This window comes from Mesoplodon densirostris, chromosome 1 (genome assembly GCF_025265405.1).
Source record: "Mesoplodon densirostris isolate mMesDen1 chromosome 1, mMesDen1 primary haplotype, whole genome shotgun sequence".
Classification (NCBI taxonomy): Eukaryota; Metazoa; Chordata; class Mammalia; order Artiodactyla; family Ziphiidae; genus Mesoplodon; species Mesoplodon densirostris.
In genome coordinates, this window is record NC_082661.1 from 186,576,925 (window position 1) to 186,597,301 (window position 20,377).

The 20,377-nt window shown below is 37.7% G+C and overlaps 1 protein-coding gene across 2 annotated transcripts in view; it reads left to right on the top strand.

Annotated features, from left to right (window-relative positions):
• Nucleotides 1-20,377, top strand: part of SLC4A4 (solute carrier family 4 member 4) — a 305,356-nt gene that overhangs the window by 221,535 nt on the left and 63,444 nt on the right. For both annotated transcript variants that reach the window (XM_060092522.1, XM_060092530.1), the window contains exons 12-14: nt 507-640; nt 6,913-7,184; nt 19,545-19,615. In XM_060092522.1, coding sequence (XP_059948505.1) covers nt 507-640; nt 6,913-7,184; nt 19,545-19,615 — 477 coding nt within the window. The remainder of the gene's footprint in view (nt 1-506; nt 641-6,912; nt 7,185-19,544; nt 19,616-20,377) is intronic.

Genomic DNA, 20,377 nt, shown 5'->3' on the forward strand with positions numbered 1-20,377 from the left:
TCACTTAAAAAGCTTTTCTCTGTAGAAAATAGCTTTTATGCATAAAGTGTAGCTACTTATAAGTATCTGCTATGTGCAAGGTGAAATCTGGTTAAAACAAACACTGAAAGTAACCACAGAGAGAAAAATGCCACCAAAAGTACTAAATCACTTCTTCGCACATGGTGGGATTTTATAATGCGATTTTATGTACAGAAGCTTCAATTAATATTTTTAAAAGTAGATCAGAGTCACCCTTTGCCTTCTGCAATCAACCACTAGTCATTACAGTCATTATAGTCTTTGGAACAGTTCAGCCCTTGGAGTAGGCAGGAATGACTAAATTGCATGTATGGTGAAATAAAAGGTAATATTCATATTGGTAAGAATCTTTATTCTTTATAGTTGATATGTTTACGATAGCCATCTTAATAGCATATTCACGTGGCTTCATTCCCCTAGTGACATCACACATGAAAAGAAAAAAAGACAAGTTTCTTTTAACACCTATATTTTCTTTCTATTAGGGCGTGTTGGAGAGTTTCCTGGGCACCGCTGTCTCTGGAGCCGTCTTTTGCCTCTTCGCTGGTCAACCACTCACTATTTTGAGCAGCACAGGACCTGTTCTAGTTTTTGAGAGGCTTCTATTTAATTTCAGCAAGTATGTATATACATATCTAACTATAAATTAGAATTGTTTAATTGTGGACCATTCGTAGTCTAGATAGAGCACAGAGTAGTAATTAGGCATAACAGAATACGAGAATTTTAAGATTTGGAGGTTGAAAGGCCCTTAGAGATTAAGTCCTCCAGCACGTGTTTACGTTTGCTTCAGCTGAGGCCGCTATGTTCTGTTACCTCTTGCCCTCCCCCATGATTCTCTGCCTTGTTGTCCTGCTTTGTGCCTCTGGAAGCTGGCCGCTGTGGACTGCAGCACTCAGGCTCCTTTGCCCTCTGGCTTCCTGCAGAGCCCCAGGAATACAGGCAGGCAGAGAGGTCAGGGTGTGTCTGCTTCCCACCTCACTGCCTCTGCTTCACCAGGCAGTCTGGCAGTGTGCCTTTGTCCTCTGAGTGTAGCCCCTGTCAGGTGGCTCCTCCCCCCTGCCTCTGGCCCTCACCAGGCTCTGGTGACTCTTACTTCCTTGGCCTTTTCAAGCCAGGGAGTAGAAATGGCTTCCTGATATTGCTAGTCCCTGAGTACTTGCCATTTTTTTTGTTATTCATACCTCTGTAAATAGTCCATGTGTTAAGTTTTCCTCAGAATCCCATGGGAGATTGCCTTCTGTTTCCTGCCATGATCCCGACTGACACACTAGAGAAATGAAGTGGCTTGTTCAAGGTCACGTGGCTCGTCTGTGAAAGAGACTGGGTGTTCCTGTGGTCCACTGCTCCTAACCCCCATTCCAGCGTTCTTAACTAAAGATACATTTCTAGACTCAAATGAGTAACAACTAACACTTATTGAGTGCTGACCATGTACCAAGGATTGTCCTAAGCACATTACAGGCACTCCCTCATTTATTTCTTGTAGCAGTCCTATGAGGTAGGGACTGTCTCCTGTTTTATAGATGAGAAAGCAGGCATAGAGTGGATAAGCAAACTGCTGAAGGTTGCATCACCAGTCGTTGGCAGGGCTGGGATTTGAATTCCTGCTTTCGGACTCCAGAGTCCGAAAGCCTTTTATGGAATCACTAGACGTTACTACTGGGCATGACAGTTGTGATACCAGTATTTTCTTTTAGAAATTGATGGATCATTTTAAGAAGGGGAAAATTGAGTTAAGCAAATTATCCAAGTGACCACAATAGCACACAAATAGTTTCAAAATCAGATTGGGAATTCTGGCCTCTTTCTAATGAACTTAATATGTCTGAGAGAGAATTGCCTTTACTGGCAGATTTCAATACCCGGACAGATTGCAGAATTTCATACGACTTACTAACATTCCTTGTTGGAATTTAAATATACTTCTATTGTTATACATTTCTAGGATTTTAATATTAGAAATGTCATTACCTACTTAATGCCTCATGGACATAAAGACTCATATAATGGCCTTTGAAACTGTGTGTGCCATCAAAAAAGATCACAAGAGAGAGGAGAGAATGAGAATTTGAAATGAGTGTGTTGAGAACTGGGTTGAAAAGAAAAGCAAGGATCTTCCAAGAATTTAAAGTCCCAAATTTTAAATAGTGTTATGTTTTCTGTAGATCATTACTAGAAATCACTCCATCATAATTCTCAGAAGACCATTGGAAAGAATTCTGCTCATGTCAGTTTATAGAAAGAGTCAGACAGTTTATATATGTTTAAGAAAATATTGTGGGAGACAAGAAAGCCTTTGTGGAAAGATTAAACAGGCATGTACTATAAACAGGAACAAACATGTGCAACCTTTGCAGAAAGATTTATTGGATGCAATGTGATCAGAGCCTTAATCTACAGAAAATGTTTGCATCCTGATTTGCTTTAGATAATTGTAAGATAGAGATTATTTCCTTTCACTAAGCAAGTTCCTTTCTCACTTTCCCTTCTGTTTCATCATAATTGGAAACTTAAACATAGTTTCAAGTGATTTATTTTCAAATGGTTGTAAAGCAACAAGAAACATTTGAGAAACTGTGTTTTAAATCCATCGCTGGGTAACATGTGACACTTATGTGTCAAACCTTATTCTTTAATTCACAATACTATATCATTTGCTTACATATCATAATAGCAATGCTAATATTTTGTACAGATACAGAGTATTTGTGTAGATCACTGTTTCCCAAAGTGTGTTTCATCATTTACTAGTTTCATTAAATGCCCCATGAAAAAGAAACTTCTGTGATCCCGGTTAGTCTGGGAAGTGCTGTACATTACATTATATCCCCCTCCCGGTCATTCACTTTACACTTTAGCGTAGTAAGGGATCTGAGAAGTCGTTCAGTAAAGAAACTGTTTTACTATGTTTTGCCCTGATTTCCCCCATCATATTTTACCTTTTTTTTTTTGAGAAATAGGTAAATCCTTGTTTTGAGTTCAGTGGACTCAAACAGTAAGTCCACATAATCCACAGATTTATCTCTGACTTGGAATAAGGTTTTAATATTTGCCCTATAAACTGGGGAATCATAAAGGCATATGAATGATATGCTGTCACCTTTTAAAATTAGTAACAGAATGAAGGAGTAGCTCACAGCTTTGCAGAGAACACGTAGTTTTGTTTCCCCAGTTCTGCAGTCTCTTTTGCACAATTTTTACACGTTTATCCCAATAATAGAGAATTAGATTCCTTTTCCTTTTCTTCAGGAATGATCTGAAGGAAGTTTTAACAGTGTTCTAAGCCACTTAGAAACTTCATAATTAAAGTTGGATTTTAGCCTGTATAATTGTCATTTGGTCATTTAATAATTTCTTTCTTATATTCTATGAACAGTTTACTTTTGGCCTTCAAATTATGATTTTCTTCTGTTCAGTTCCTGGATTTAATCATTTAGTTTAGGGAGTTTATATTTATTTGTCAGTGGCTGATTTCTGAAGCATGCTTCAAATGTGAGTTCTTCAGTTTGTCTGTACTATTGGGTTTATGCTGCTCAAAACTATCACTTAAAATCTCTAGAAACACTGAGTGTTACTAAAAGGATATACACCCATTTTCTCCTTCTCACTCACTATAGCTTCTTTGGTCTCTACTATCATTTCCTTTTTATAGCTTGTAACTTTTTATAACTTAATTGCTATTTAAACTTGGCACCAAGGGGACTAATAGTCTTATTGGATGTAACATTGCCTTTTATTGTACTCATTACTGTTGATTGGCTTGTTTAAAGAAGTTCCTCATCTTTTATTCCTCTTTCTTCTTGCTGTTGTAAACATATCACTTTCCTACCTAATGGAGTGATTGGTATTAGTGATTTTATTTGGGTTATTCTTACAGAGCCAGTCTGGGAGTATTTTAAGAATTTCAGAGGAGCTATTTTGGCATATTGTTCAGGTCCTAAGATTTCAGTTTATACATGCATTTTTCCCCCTTTGTATTCAGACTGATAGTGTTCCTGATCATTAGCTAGTGATTAGATTTATTTCTCATCCTGTTTGTAAACATCAATTTTGTAAACAACCATTAGCATTCTTAGAACAAATTAAGATTGCTCTAACTTTCATCTTGTTAGGGAAGCAAAACTAGATAACTGTTTAAAACTTTATTTTAAGGAAAAAGTCTGTTGGCTCAGAAGTAATAAAACTGTTTCTGAGCTCTGACTCACTGTGTGATAATGTAAATTATTTCAAATTCCTAGAATTTAGCTTTTTCTTGAGTCTACTTATCTCAGAAAGACATGCATAAGATTAAATACTGGGGTTCCAGACGTAAAGGGAACTGTGAGGGAATGCCAAAGATGTCTTCAGAAAGATTTCAGGAAATCTATAGAAGATAACTTTCTACTCAAGTGTTACTAATCTCCTGCTTTGGTAATGTATTCCTGTTTGTGTGATTTGGTGAGAAGGAAACAGAGGACAGTGACTTTAAGGCCCACCCTACCATGAGCTACATATAAATTGGACAGGATGAACCGTGCTGGAATTTTTAAAAGGAGCAGTCCAAGAGTACAGAGATTTGGTTTCTGGTCCAGCTCTGCCATTAAAGCCTTGGCATTGGATAAATGACTTAGTTTCCATTGGCCTTGGTGTCCTCATCTATAAAATGAGGCATATTTGACCAGTTGGTGATTAGTCAGGATTCTCCAGAGAAACAGAACCAATAGGATATGTGTATACATATATAAGAGATTTATTATAAAGAATTGGGTCACACAGTTATAGAGGGCTGGCAAGTCCAAAACATGCAGGGTGACCCAGCAGCCTGGAGACCCAGGAGAACTGATGTTCCAGTTCAAGTTCCAAGGCTGTCTGCTGGAGAACTAGGAATAACCTTTGCTACAAATCAAGTCCAAAAGCAGTCCTCCTGCTGGAGAGTTCTCTCTTGCTTGAGGGAAGCTGGTCTTTTTGTTCTATTCAGTTGAAGAACTGACTGGATGAGGCCCACCCTCATTATGGAAAACAATCTGCTTTACTCAAGTCTACCAATTTAAATGTTAATCTTATCAAAACCACCCTTAAACATCCAGAATAATGTATGACCCAATATCTGGGCACCTTATGGCCTAGTCAAGTTGACACATGAACTCTAAGCAAATTTAATTCTAATATTCAGTAAAATTTTCAGTTGGTCATTGTCTGGTTACCTGTGATAGCTCATCAGCCAATGACAGTACTGTAACTGTCTCTGTCAAGTCGTAACCTGCAGGCATGGCTTAATTCATCTACCAACTCTTTATTGGAACCCTTCTATGCTCCGGGCACTGTGCTAGGTAGAGAATTTGAATTTTATTCTAAGAGCAGGGAGAAGCCACCAAAAGATTTTAAACTGGGACATTTGATTTACATTTGAAAAGGTCATTTTGGCTGTGATGTGGAAAATGGCTTTGAGCAGGGCAAGCATGGATATTAGTAAGGAGGTTCTTAATAAGAATCGGTCAAAGACTTCTTGGTGGCCCAGGCTGGGATGTTGGTGATGAAGGTGTGATACGATGTCTTTGGGAAAGTATTAAAATATGTGGCTGTCAGTTATCAGAAACTCATTGTCTAAAAGCAAGGCCATCGAGCTTCAAGTATGCATGATCCTTGATTTATTTTTTTCTCACACAAGAAATGAGATTACCAGTAACTGCTTTTGCATCACAAATGATGAGGAAAAAAAACTATTGTAAAACACTCTCCACATAATTTTGAAAGAATCAGTATGAAATGGTAAAATGTCAACACTTGACCCATCTTTTCCTAAATGTGAATCTTAAACTAATTTACTTGTAAGAAATGGAAAGGGCATTGAAAAAAAATGGCCCACTTAGATGGAGACAACCTATTCTAAAACTGTTCTTCACACACAGCTTCAGCAGAAGGTTATCATACCTGTGAGTGAGCTTCAAGAGGAGTGGTAGTGTCTAGTGGTAACATGGCAATGCAGCCTTTCTTGGTCTAACTACAGCCTACACATCTGATCCCATCTCCCTGTGTTGGTGGCACTTGGTCCACAGGGAGAATTGCACGCAGTTTCATGCCACTTGCCTTTTTGAGTACTCTTTCCTCTTCCTGGCTTGGCCCTCCCTGGTCTATCCAGAAAGTTCCCGCTTATCCTTAAATACCTTGAGTTTTTTCTGCAACTTTATCTGTCCCCCAACCCACACCAGCCCGAATTAGTTACTCCTTCTTCTGTGACACTCTGTGGGAACTTTAGGTATCACTTAGTATTTTATAGTGTGATTGTGTTTATCAGTTTGTCTTCCTCAGTAGACTTCGATGACTTGGGGACAGAGAACATATTTATCTTAGCATCTTCCTTAAGCAGAAAGCCCACAAATATTTATTGAACACATGCCAGGTACCAATGTTATGCTTTCAAATTGTTTATTCTGTAAATTCTGTAAAGGCAGGGATTGTCTTTTTTGAATGAGAAAATTAAATGAGGGGATGGAAAAAGATATTTCATGCAAACAGATTTGACAAGAAAGCAGAGGTCACTATACTCATATCAGACAAAATAGACTTTAAAACAAAGGCCATAAAGAAAGGTAAAAAAGGACACTGTATAATGATAAAAGGATGAATACAAGAAGAAACTTAATGAGTTATTTACATTCAAATGTTATGACTACTTTTGATGTGCTTTTCTCAAACTTCTGGAATTATTTCTTAGTGGTAGCCTAATGTCACTAGACCAAATCCTTAAGGGTAATACTTTCTGGATAAAATCAAGAATGAGCTTTTATATCTAGTGGCTAAAAGAGATCTTATATTTTTAACAATCATTCTATAGTCATTTGGTAGTATTGTGTTATTCTTTGTGTTCCTTGGAGGAGGAGTCTAAATGCCTTTCTGCCTTCTTTCCAGGGACCATAATTTTGACTACTTGGAGTTTCGCCTTTGGATTGGCCTGTGGTCAGCCTTCATGTGTCTCATTTTGGTGGCCACTGATGCCAGCTTCTTGGTTCAGTACTTCACTCGCTTCACTGAAGAGGGCTTCTCTTCTCTGATTAGTTTCATCTTTATCTATGATGCTTTCAAGAAGATGATCAAGCTAGCTGATTACTACCCCATCAACTCCAACTTCAAAGTGGGCTACAATACTCAATTTTCCTGTGTTTGTATGCCTCCCAACCCAGGTGAGGACAGCATGCTTATAGTGTTTCTGCTTACCCTGTGTTTGGAGGAAGCCGTAGGCTCCATGCATGCAAACTTTCAACACAGTATCCTGATCCTCAAGAAAGGGTTTTATTTTCTCTGAGAAGTCATCCTGATGAATTTATAGTCTCATTGCCTGAGGTATCTTAGCCATGTGATTCAACCAGGAAGTGAAATCAGGAGGTCAGGAATGTGAACATAATTAGCTCAGTGCTTTGAAACTAACTCAAGCTACAGTATTTGCAAGGAAATTTTGTGTACATTATTCTGGATCTTCTCTGATAGGTGAGGAAACCAGGTATCTATATAAGAGATATTAAGGACCATACCAACCTAGTCCTTGGAACTTCTGTTCCTTATTTTGCTGCTTCCTTATCACTGTAGGAATCTCTTCCTTAAGTAAATTCTAAATAGATTATCTTAAACTTATAGAAGAAGCAAGATACGAATTCACTTTATATAATTTGAAGCATGAAATTAAGAAAGAAATTCAGACTAGAGTCACCTAGTGATAAAGTAGAGCTTTATAGTTCATCTGGGCTAGACAACGTAAATAAGAAAGGAAAGGAAAAGAAGAAACAAAAGAAAGAAATAAAAGAAGGAATATTATGTTCTTGGAGAAGATTTATATTCTAGGGTTAGGAAAGACATAAAATTAACTTGTTGGTCAGGAATATGATTCTATACATCTTAGCACTTTAACATCCATCTTGCTAAACCTGAGTCAGCCTCAGAACCTTTTCACAGAACAGTGCTCAATTTGGTCTTTGGAATTTTTTCTTGGAGTAATTCATTATCACTTTATAATATGGAAGGCATTTGGGGAAAAAAAGATTTACTTTGGGGAAAGTTGCTTTACATCTGCTTTGGTAGAATGAGGGGTAGACATTTGTGTCAGAAAATTAAATGCTAATGGTGCTAGTGATCCCTAGTTGTGACATTAGCTACAGGTCATCGTCCCTTAAAATATAAATTGAGGGCTTCCCTGGTGGTGCAGTGGTTGGGAGTCCACCTGCCAATGCAGGGGACGCGGGTTCGTGCCCCGGTCTGGGAAGATCCCACATGCCGCGGAGCAGCTGGGCCCATGAGCCATGGCCACTGAGACTGCACGTCCGGAGCCTGTGCTCCACAACGGGAGAGGCCACAATGGTGAGAGGCCTGCGTACCGCAAAGAAAAAAAAAAAATGGATATACTTTTTGACTAAGGTCTTGTAGCACCAGAAGCACAGCAGTGTATTGAGGGCTGTGTAAACCTGGGCTTAAACATAGGGCACATTCATGTAACAGCCGTTTATCTATACATTCTAAGGAAAAACCACTTACTGTTTACAGTAAAACAAACATGGTTTTGTTATAGACTAGAATACAAGATGCTTAATTCAAAAGCTCAACAAGAACTATGAAGAATTTTAATGCTTGTGCAGGCTGTGTCAGATGACTCCTGGCTATTTTGGTGGTATATCTGCCACCTCCTCTACCACTTTGATGGAGAAGTCTTATAAGACCCATATGCATCTTGAGAGATGAGAGGAAAGAGACCAGTATCTCCCTAAAAATGGGTCAGTCAGTGACACTGGTGAAAAGATAGGGCATTGTTGGGTTTTGCACTTATGTATTCTTTTTGTCTTGTTTAAGGAAAATCAGCTCACATTAAAATAAATCCCAAGCTTATTAAAAGCAAGCAGAGACAGGTAAAAAGTGGAAATTTGAAGATTCAGGCAACATGGGTGCCATAGATATAAAGACCTATATTGTTAAGATGTATACTGATTAGAAATATTTCAAAACTTAAGAAGTTTTTGGAAAAGAGTAAGCACTTAATGCATGACAGATATGATTAGAACCAATTAAATATCCTCCCCAGAGAGATGCAGAAAATGTGTTGCAATTACACAACTCCTAGAACTCTTCCTGGGAGAGAAGGGGGTAAAACTCCCTCTAACCGTGCATCCTGGACATTGCGGGGGAAGTCCAAACTACACACATTCAAAATATCGGATCACAGACATATTTAATTGTGGGATTTTGAACTTTCCTTTTTACTTATTTGTTTCTATCTATCTATATATTTATTTATTTGTGGAAAAGTCTGTGTGCTGACTTCTTAGGCATTCTGAGTAATCATACATTAAGACTTTCTAGAGGAAAAAAAATACTACCAGCTGTTTGGAGGTTTGAAGTGTTCATGAACCAAATGAGGACTTTGTCAGCATAGCTGTCACAAAGATCGCCCTAGTGTCAGCCCCACACGTACCTGAGGCTATTGGAAACTTGCATTCATTGTTTTAATTGGATGCTGGCAGAGAAGGCAGTTTGAAACCAGGGAAGATATATCTGAATGTGTTTTCATTGTGAAAAGTACAACAAAAATTTTACATGTAATTTTCCTTCCAAAAAGGATTTCTGTTTTCTTGAGAAAGTGATATTGAGGCTTGAACCGATTTTACCCATGCATAGCAAGTGCTGGCTGAGGGGGTGATAGATAACTTTTCCTTTGACCTGTTTTCCCTAGGTTGTATAAAAAGTCTGTCCTAAATGGCTAGGCGCTGTCTTGGAAGGATTCTGACAATTCCACTACCTCTAGGGGTTACCAATAAAGCAGCGTAGCAGGGCTTTGAAGTCAGAAAATCTTGTATTCAAGTCCCTCTTGGCTAATGCCCAGTGCGTGACTTTGGGCAAGTTGCTTTACCCAAGGAAACTTTGCCTCATCTTCCTTACCTATAAAATGGGGTTGGGCCTCCCTGGTGGCGCAGTGGTTGAGAGTCCGCCTGCCGATGCAGGGGATACGGGTTCGTGCCCCGGTCTGGGAGGATCCCATATGCCGCGGAGCGGCTGGGCCCGTGAGCCATGGCCGCTGGGCCTGCGCATCCGGAGCCTGTGCTCCGCAACGGGAGAGGCCACAACAGTGAGAGGCCCGCATACCGCAAAAAGAAAAAAAAAAAAATGGGGTTAATAATAGTACCTTCCTTAAAGAATTGTTTTGAAGAAAAAAATGAGGTCTTACAGACAAAGCATTTAGGACAGTTTCTAGTAAGTAATTAAATGTTAACCATATAACAACCATTATTATTGCTGTTGTTATTTATTAAAATTTAGGGTTCATAAGTATGAATGACAGGACAAGCAAACCAGTCTTCGTCATCCTCCATTCCAAGCAAACGTTGTGGGCAATTGGCTTATTCTGCAGCAAGACTGTTGGTTGCACCCCTTAGTTTTAGAGTCGTTCAGACGAGTGGCACTCATGGAAGATATGTACGTGAATGTGAGGGATTATTTAATCCATGGGGATGAGATCTGTTTCTGGTATGGAAAAAAGCAAATGGATATTTGCATTTTCAGGACAATCTCATGTTTTACAAAACCCTTTTTAAGATGAATGATCATGTATTTCTCCCATAACCTTAATACTTTTTGATAGAAGACTGCATAGACCCACCATAAATTTAGTTCTTCATGGCAACAAACTGAAAACCAATAGGGAGAGAATAATACAGTTGCATATACAGCTAGAGTGAGTGTTCTAAAAACAATAAAAGACTGGTCTTTCATCGCAACATGCACTCCTAGTAAAAGAATTCAATCAATGAGCCAATAATATTTAAACTGGCGGATGACTTGTTTTTCAACACTGGGACAGTATGTAACGATGAACCAGCAACTGTGCAGATGGAGTCGTGATCCTGCAAACTGAGGAATGATTTTACAGGAAAGGAGATAGGAGTCACTTAATCTCTAAGAAAACTATATTCAGGGCCACAATAATATTGTGGCTTTTTTGGTGCTTTGTGAAGACAACTCTTCCTCCCCCCTTCCTGATCTTTCTTGTTCTCACTTGCTTCCATAAAACTTCATCATCTCCTGAGTTTCCTTTTCTTAATGCACCTTTTTGTCCCTTCCTCCTGCCCCCATCTGCTGCTCAGTAACCCGTCATACACCCAGGTTCTCATTTATTGAAGAACTAAGGAAGCTTAGTTGCAATTGCTAAGAGGAAAGTTAGCCATGAAATTTGACATATCAGTCAGGTTTTTATTAGCACATGGTTTTTGTGCTAACATTCTCTTTTCCTAGAAATAGGATAGTTATTAATTAATGTATTAATAGAGGTAATAGATGTTCTATTTCCCACTATGCCTTGATGGTTACATAGCAGAGGATATATAGGAAAGAAGATGATTCAGTTCAAAAGCCCAGAATGAAAACTGAACAATATCCAGTTGAAGGACAATTCACAATATTTCATTCATCACCAACATCCCAATTTAGAAAATTGTTAGTGTGATAAAATATAAACCATAAATTCTTTGGAGTAAAGGAAACTGAGTTTGAATTTTAGCTCTAGTTAGCAGTGTGACCTTGGGCCAGGCTGATTTCCTCATGTCATTGTTTTATAATCTGTGAGCTGGGTTAGTAATTGTACCTACTCTTAGAGGTTACTATAAGGATTAAATGAAATAGGATATGTAAAATTGTTTGGCACCTAATAGTAAAAGTTTGTTGTTTTTCTCATTTCTCACTGTCCCACAAAAGATGCCCCAGCAGTTAAATCTTTTAGTTGTATTCTTTTAAAGGGGTTCACACGTTTAACTTCCCTAGAAAGGGAAGTTAAATTTAAATTTTAAATTTAAATTTCCATTTTAAAATTAAATTTAAATTTTTCTAGGAAAAGATATTGACTAGGCTTCACTGTAAGCTTACCAACAAACAAACAAAAACTAAGGTACTGTTGTAGATAAGTATGAAACATTGAAGTGGTATTTAAAGGGAAAAATGTTAAGGAGTTCAGTGCATCATAGTTAGATCATTTAATACTATACCCCTGAATCTCAAGACTACAAAAGTGTTGTACACTATACACAGTCATGTAGAAAAAGGCGCTAAAGTCCCAGAGGTGAGATACCTAGTTCTTCTAAGAAGAGTCTATCTACGAAATTCATTCAAAAACGTTAATGCTAGAATTCTGTAAATAGGGAACAGGATGTAGACTTTCCTCCTTCTCTTTCCCCCTCTCCTTTTCTTCCTTCTCCTGCCTTTTCTTCTTCCCCTTCTGCTATCAACAAAAATTTACTGAGGGTGCAGTTCATTGCTTTTTAAGAATTGTGCTTCTTGCAATGAAGCAGAACACACACCACACACACACCACACACTTACACATGCATGTACACACACATACACACATATATACACACTGCTTTTTATAAAGTGTGTTGCTTTTTAATTAGTGTTAATTACTTTTTGAATGAATAAGGTCAGAAATTCATTTGACCTAGACTTTATAAGTAAATTTCTACCCTAGTACCTTTGTTCATTTGCCTAATATGTCAGGGTTGCAGTGACTATACACTCAAGGGCATTGTTAATATTTTGGAAACAGTCAAAATAAATTTTCTGACCAAGTGTTGGTTTTGTATCTGGAGGGGAAAAAGGCTTGCTAAATATGATAAACAAATTAGAAAGGCAAGGAAAATTGCCTCAATTGGACAGACACTATACTCTTAACAGAAGGGGTATATCTTATCAATTCAGTGTTGACTGTTCCAGGGAGAACATGCTTAATAGTGGATGAATGATTAAGAAGAATAAAGCCTTTCTCAGACACCGAGTGCATCACTGTCTGTAGTATCTCTAAGTAAAACATGGCCTTTTTCCTGGCATGAAACTGTCAGACTAAGTCAAGTGATTGGAAGTAAGCATGGCTTCCATTTCCACACCTTGGTTATATTTAAAGCATGAGGAGGCTTCCAAATGCTTTAAAACTATCGTCACTAGAGTGGAATGTCGTTACCTTTTTTTGTATATAATTTTTCTATTATCTTAATAAATGCTATACACCAGTATGTCATAACCATTAAAAAGAACTGCTGGATCGTGTCTCCTGTGGTCCCATATTATAGTCAATATGTGCTTCATAATTAGCCCATTAAAAGAAAATTAAGACATAAAAGATAACCCTAATTCATCTTCCATGACCTGCATCATATTCTATGCACTTTTATTTTTATTTTATGTCATTCCCTCTTTTGCTTATACAGTAGGTTTAAGTCATAGACCGAGGGTTGAACAGGAGGTGCAAGGCCCTCTGCTGTAGCACTGCTTAGGCTTGCATTTGCCAAGATACTTTACCAGCGCAGCTGACATTTTATCATTCATGGTAACATGGTCTTTTGAGATAACCATGGATATTTGAAAGACCCATCATTTTAGTTTTCTTTTATTGACCTAACCTATATTATAGCAGTTTCTGTATAAAGCTTGCAGGAATCAGAAAAGGAGAAGCAGTGTATTTGGATAATCACCAGACCTGGGTAATTCTCTAGCTTTGGGTTTGAATAAAACCCAGATTTGGAAAATGTCCCCGAGAATAATGTCTGTGCACATCCTAAGTATAATGATGGGTGGGTATAGAAGAGAAGTTTTTGTGAAAGTAGTGTCTAAATATATCCAGCTTTTTACCAGATAGTAGCTCAGCTCCAGTGCAGCATCACAGGTGAGCATGTGAATAGAGTGTTCGTGGATTAAAGAACATCTTACCTTGAACTTGTCTAATGACGGTGGAAATCTCAAGCATGAAGTTTTGGTAAACGTACTTAGGAAAACAAAAAGGATAATAACAAGAAATAGTGAGTCAAAACTTCCTATTAATTTTGCTTGTTTTAAGACTTAAGGCTGAAATAGTGGCAGGTAATTTCCCAAGAGCTGCTTCTTCCAAAGTTTTCCTCCTTCACTTTGTCATCCCTACAAAAGCCATTTTTGTCCTTTTATTGATCTGGAAACTTAAAGCATAAATATTTGACTTTATCAAGAGGCACTCGTGTGCTTACATTATCCAGAATCCTTAAATACATCTGACATGACCGTGCAGGCAAGACACTTATTCTAAATTTTATTCTGTATTTATTTTCCAGTTACTTAGTTGCCTTAAGATGTTGCTTACATAGAATGGAATAAAACATTAAAGGTTTATTATCATGGAGAATACTCTTAAATTTTTTCTTATTCAGAGCAGGTTAATCAGTTCCACCCTAAGAAGCTATGTTGAAGGTATAAATTCAGATTTGCCTAATTTATTAAGTACCATCCAAATGCCAGACATTTTACTACTGGATTTTAATAAACTATATTTTAATATATATAATATTTTAATAATATATATGTATTTGATCATCACATAAACCTTGTGAGGTAGCTGACATTCTTCCTGGGGTCAAGTTCTGCTTTCTCTGGGTGGTGAAGCTAATAGTAATCTTAGCTATATTTATTTAGAGTTTACCTGGTACTGGGCACTGTGCTAGCAATTTTGCCTATATTGCCTTATTTAATCTGCACGGTAACCTTATGAGGTGGATGCTATCAAATCCAGTCTCACCAGTGAGGAACCTGTGGTCAAGAGGAGTGAGGTAAAGTCCTCAAGATTATGTGGCAAGGGGGTTGGGGCCACTGTGCTCCAGAAGGTGGAGCAGCCAGCATTCCAGCGCAGTTCTCCTGGGACTCCTTTCTCTATACTGTGAGGTGATGGTGCTTCAGAGCCAATGAGCCAATGGTGCTTCAGAGCACCTCGGTGGCCAGTTGTTGCTCCTACTTGACCTCTTAGCCTCAAGTGAGCTTTGGTGCATATTCCTGATGGTACCGTTTCTGCTAACGTGTAGAGCGGAGGATTCACGGGGTAGTTCCTGGTGCCAGGTCACTAGAGGATAAAGAAGAACAGCCTTACCCAGTACAGTTGATATTCTCTACGTAGGAAGTATATATCATTGATGTGTGTATATCACCTCCTTTTTCTCCTCGTAGCTCCTGCAGCTTGTTCTTTCTCTAGATCTCTCATTAAACACAAAGACTAAAAGCCAGCTTAAGGTGGAAAAGTCACAGACACATTTTTTTTCTTTTTTTAATATTTTATTGACAATTGATTTACAGTGCTGTGTTAATTTCTCCTGTACAGCAAAGTGATTCTGTTATACATATATATACATTCTTTTTCATATTCTTTTCCATTATGGATATTGAGTATAGTTCCCTGTGCTATACAGTTGGACCTTGTTGCTTATCCATTCTCTATATAATAGTTTGCATCTACTAATCCCAAACTCCTGAGCCTTCCCTCCCCCACTCCCCCTCTCCCTTCTCAACCACAAGTCTGTTCTCTGTGTCTGTGAGTCTGTTTCTGTTTCATAAGTTAATTTGTGTCATATTTTAGATTCCACATATAAGTGATATCATATGGTATTTGTCTTTCTCTTTCTGACTTACTTCACTTAGTATGATAATCTGTAGGTCCATTCTTGTTGCAACAAATGGCATTATTTCATTCTTTTTTATGGCTGAGTAGTATTCCATTGTATATATGTACCACATCTTCTTTATCCATTCATCTATCAATGAACATTTAGGTTTTTCCATGTCCTGGCTATTGTAAATAGTGCTGCAATGAACATTGGGGTGCATGTATATTTTTGAATTACAGTTTTGTCTGGATATTTGCCCAGGAGTGGGATTGCAGGGTCATATGCCAACTCTATTTTTAGCTATTTGAGGAGCCTCCAAAATGTTTTGAATAGTGGCTGCACCAATTTACACTCCCACCAACAGTGTAGGAGGGTTCCCTTTTCTCCACACCCTCTCCAGCATTTGTTACTTGTAGACTTCTTAATGATGGCCATTCTGACCAGTGTGAGGTGGTACCTCACTGTGGTTTTGATTTGCATTTCTCTAATAATTAGTGATGTTGAGCTCTTTTCATGTGCCTGTTGACCATCTGTATGACAGACACATTTTTAAACATCTATTACTGTGTTCATTCCTCCATTCCAGAGGATCAGCTAAAATTTGATACACAGAAAGGAGGATCAAGACGTGAAAATCCAAGGAACGTAAAATGATCCACCTGTGTAAATTACCTGAAACCAAGTATGGGATGCAGGCTGTCCCAGTGACAATTGGCTCATTCTAAATTAACCAGGTTCCTAGAGCAAAATGTTCCTTTGCTTCATAAGCCATGGTGCTAAGCAGATAGTGAAGACACAGAGTGCAGTGTGTTTTGGCTTTTCCATTTCACCTTTCCAGAATCCTAATTAAGGATATTACAGATTCTATACACACAGATCATTCTGCAATTGTTTGATAAAATATTTGCATTGTATGTGTCTGGATCCAAGTGGTGACCAAGGGCTCTTGTAGATCAAGCTTCCAATTGGAATTGATCATTCTCTCTTCTATGAGCTTAAAGAAATTTACTTTTAATCTTATTTATGGGCTCTGCCATATCCTGCCAATATGTCTGTTTATAGAAGTGCTTGTTTATATATTTATTTGGAAGTTTTTCTCTTGAAGCAGCTACTTATTAAAATAAGTAAGAAAAGTATATACTTCTTACTTTTGTTTTGATACTGGTCTTTTGGGATTTTGAGAGCCAATGTGCATAGCTTGTCTCAGAGGAATACTGAAAAGATGAAAGAAACTTGGATGAGCAAATTGACATGTATCCAGAACTCGAGAGTGGTTACTAAAGTTCAGATTGGAACTCGTGGTCTTTATTATCTTTCATTCATTTCACAAGGAAAGAGCCTGGAATACCTTCCTCCTCCCTCCTCACTACTTGTTTCACACTAGGCAGAAAAGTTTATTGCAAAAAGACCTTCACTCTGTTACGACAGGAAGCTCATAAAATTGCATCAAAGAATCTAGCTCAGGAAAGGCAGCTTCCCAGACACCCTCTAAATAGTGCCTTTGATTTCTCATGTGCTGTTTTCCTCCAAGTGCTTAGACAGGTCAGACATTTCTATTTACAGTAGAGAGATCCACATCATCTAACATTGGTGAATCGTTATCTCCCACCTTGAATTCTGTGGCCACATAAATCATCTTGATTTTGATGAATAGAAATATTGGGTAGGAAAAGGAAGAATGATGGACAAGGTTTTGATACCAGCTCTACTTCTGGTTGACTCTGTAATCCTGGGCAAGAAACCTGGCATATCTTGCCTCAGAGTCCCATCCAACATAGAACGGGTATAAAAGTATACCTGTTTTGTGCTCTTATATGTTGTAAAATGAGCAAATGGAATAATGTAAGAAAATGTACTTTAAGCTTTTTAGAACAAAATAGTAATAAGATTCTAGGTTTTACTACTAATAATTTACTAACATCTTCTTCCTTCAGGGATTTATGTTTTGTCTTACTCTTTGGGCCAAGCATCCTTTATCCTATTTTGATTCTTTCTGTGACCTATAATGAAACACAAAGAATGAGAAAACAGAGTCTGCACGTGTGCTTGTTTTACTGATGAATTAGGGAAGCCCTAGCAGCAGCTAGCAAGAGGTTAAAAGTTTAACATGTCCAGAGCCTTCAAAGATCAGAATGGATTGCAAAAAACTAGGACGGAAGCTAAGTAATTTCTCCCCTTTTGTTTTCCTTGTTTCAATTCTTTTGCCTTTATCTGCTGTCATTCATTTGTAGTCATTGAATGACCCCTTTCCTAGCTTCTCTTACTGACAGTAAACAATTGTCTTTCAGCTTTATTGAAGTATAATTGACAAATAAAATTATATTTAAAGCGTACAACGTGATGATCTCCTTATGTGTATACATTGTGAAGGGATTCCCACTAATTTAATTAACATATCCATCACCTCACATATTTATTTTGTTTTATTTGGTGAGAACACTTAAGTTTTACTCTCTTAGGAAATTTCAGTTCTATAGTATAGTATTATCAACTGCAGTCACCATGTTATAATTCAATCCTCAGACCTTAGTTCTCTTACAACTGAAAATTTGTACCCTTTTACCGGCTCTCCCTATTTCCCCCACCACCCAACCCCTGGCAACCACCAGACTTTTTTTTTTTCTAAGATTCCATCTATAAATGATACCATGCAGTGTTTGGCTTTCCATGTCTGACTTATATCACTTAGCATAATGTCTTCCAGGTTCATCCATGCTTTTGCAAGTGGCAGGATTTCCTTTTTTTTTTTTTTTTTTTTTTTTTTGCGGTATGCGGGCCTCTCACTGTTGTGGCCTCTCCCATTGCGGAGCACAGGCTCCGGATGTGCAGACTCAGTGGCCATGGCTCACGGGCCCAGCTGTTCCACGGCATGTAGGATCTTCCCGGACGGGGGCACAAACCTGTGTCCCCTGCATCGGCAGGCGGACTCTCAACCACTGCACCACCAGGGAAGCCCTCCTTCTTTTTTAAGGTTGAATAATTAACAAATATTTTTGAGTTCCTGTTAAGTGCCAGACTGGGCAGATTCTGGGAAAAAGCAGTGAACAAGGCATGCCCCTTTTCTTCTTCCTTCAGGGATCTTATATTCTAAATTGAAACAGTCAAATAAACCTGTTTGTTTCTTCTTAGAAGTTTATATAAGTGAGACCTAAAACATGGCAAACTAAGAAGACAGGCTAGAGGTCTGGGGGCTGGGTTGGGGGGCGCTCTGGGACCAAACAATAATTAGCAATTCGGATGTTAAATGAACTTTGTGAGCCTCAAAGACAAAAACTTGTTAAGTGTTGTTTCATAATATTTACGTAAATGAGGGATAGTCTCTGCATAACAATTTATTTTCTAATACATAAAGCTTCAAATAATAGGAAAAGACCTTATCCAATAAAGAAAAATCTTGTAATTATAGAATACTTTTTAAATCCTATGTTTTAATTTTAGACTCATAAGTAGAAAGGAAGCAATGAAATATTTCAAAGAGGAGGGTTGGTTTAATAAATAAACTAGGTTCTTCTGCAAGTGACATCTTCATAAATCTACAAATGATGCCAAACTGTAGGAAAATAATTTAAAAATTAGATTAAATATTCATGCTCATTATAATAATACATTATGTATAATTTATTATTTAGCACTTTTTTGTTTTCACACATTTTGCAAAGATATACTCTCATATGAATTCCAAATTTCCAAAGTTCCAAAATCAGTTGATTCTTAATTAGTAAAGCTTCAATTCATGAGATTTGACTGTGCGTGAAGCCAGTGATCAACTTCCTCACTTATTAACAGCCATTTTTTCCACTAGGCAAAATATATTGAGTGCCTTTTAGTAACATAGAAGTGTTGTTTTTTTTTTTAAACCTGAAACAAAGTACAATATCATCTCCTTAAGTATTTGTCGTTGTTTCTTATCGGATTAGAGCACAAAAGACATGTCCAAATTTTTGGTTGTTTTATGTAGGTGAAAGGTGAATACAGTTATAATAAAGAAAAACTTATTGTGCCTTTATGTTGTTATTGAAAACATTTTATTTAATGCCTAAGCCTGCTTGTTTAGATTCCTAAATGTGCATATAGGTCACTTTAATTTTATTTTTACAGTAAAAAATGATCTTTTGCTTACAGTTAATATCTCCATGTCAAATGATACCACATTGGCTCCTGAAGATTTGCCAACTGTTTCTTCTACTGACGCGGTAAGTGGCTTAGTATTTCAGATCATTTGCATATTGTACACTCTAATAATATTCATAATATGATGTCTCCCACCACTCAGCAAGCCTAGTCTGAACACATATTTAATAGTCAGTGATGGTAGAGGGACAAGAAAAACATTTTCTGTACTCTAGTCAGCTTTTTTTCCTTTTCTTTTTTCTTTTAAACTTAAGTGCACTTGAAGTGCAACATACTTTTCAAACCTTCTCAGGAATTTGACTATTATGTCCATTAATTGTCACCTTGAAATATTTTCACAAGGGAAAGTGAGCGAAGTTGCAAAGTGAGAGCGTAGTATCCTCTCTTTGTTTCTAGTACGATTATGAATTCTTCTGACTACCAGATGGTGCTGTGTTCCCTTCACTGAGGGTGACTGTAGCAGGACACTTCCTGTGTCACTTAGAAAGGACCGTGCCTCTGTCACATGATATCCTTTCCCATGGCTTGTAACCAAGGATCTTTAAGAGACTGGAACTAAGCTTTAAAAATGAGCTGTTTTGCATGGAAGGTCGCACACTGGAAGAAGACTTTTGTGTTAGAGAAAAAGGGGAAAGTGCTGTTTCAGACTTGTAATTGTGTTCCTTCTACACTGGATATGGAATCTTACCAAAGAATATCAATCTCTCAGTTATAAAGACAGAACCCATACATAATACTTTGTATTGATCGAGTGCCCATCTCTCAGGAGACCAGAACACTTCTGCAGATATTATATAATCAGTGCCCACAACATCCCTTTCAAA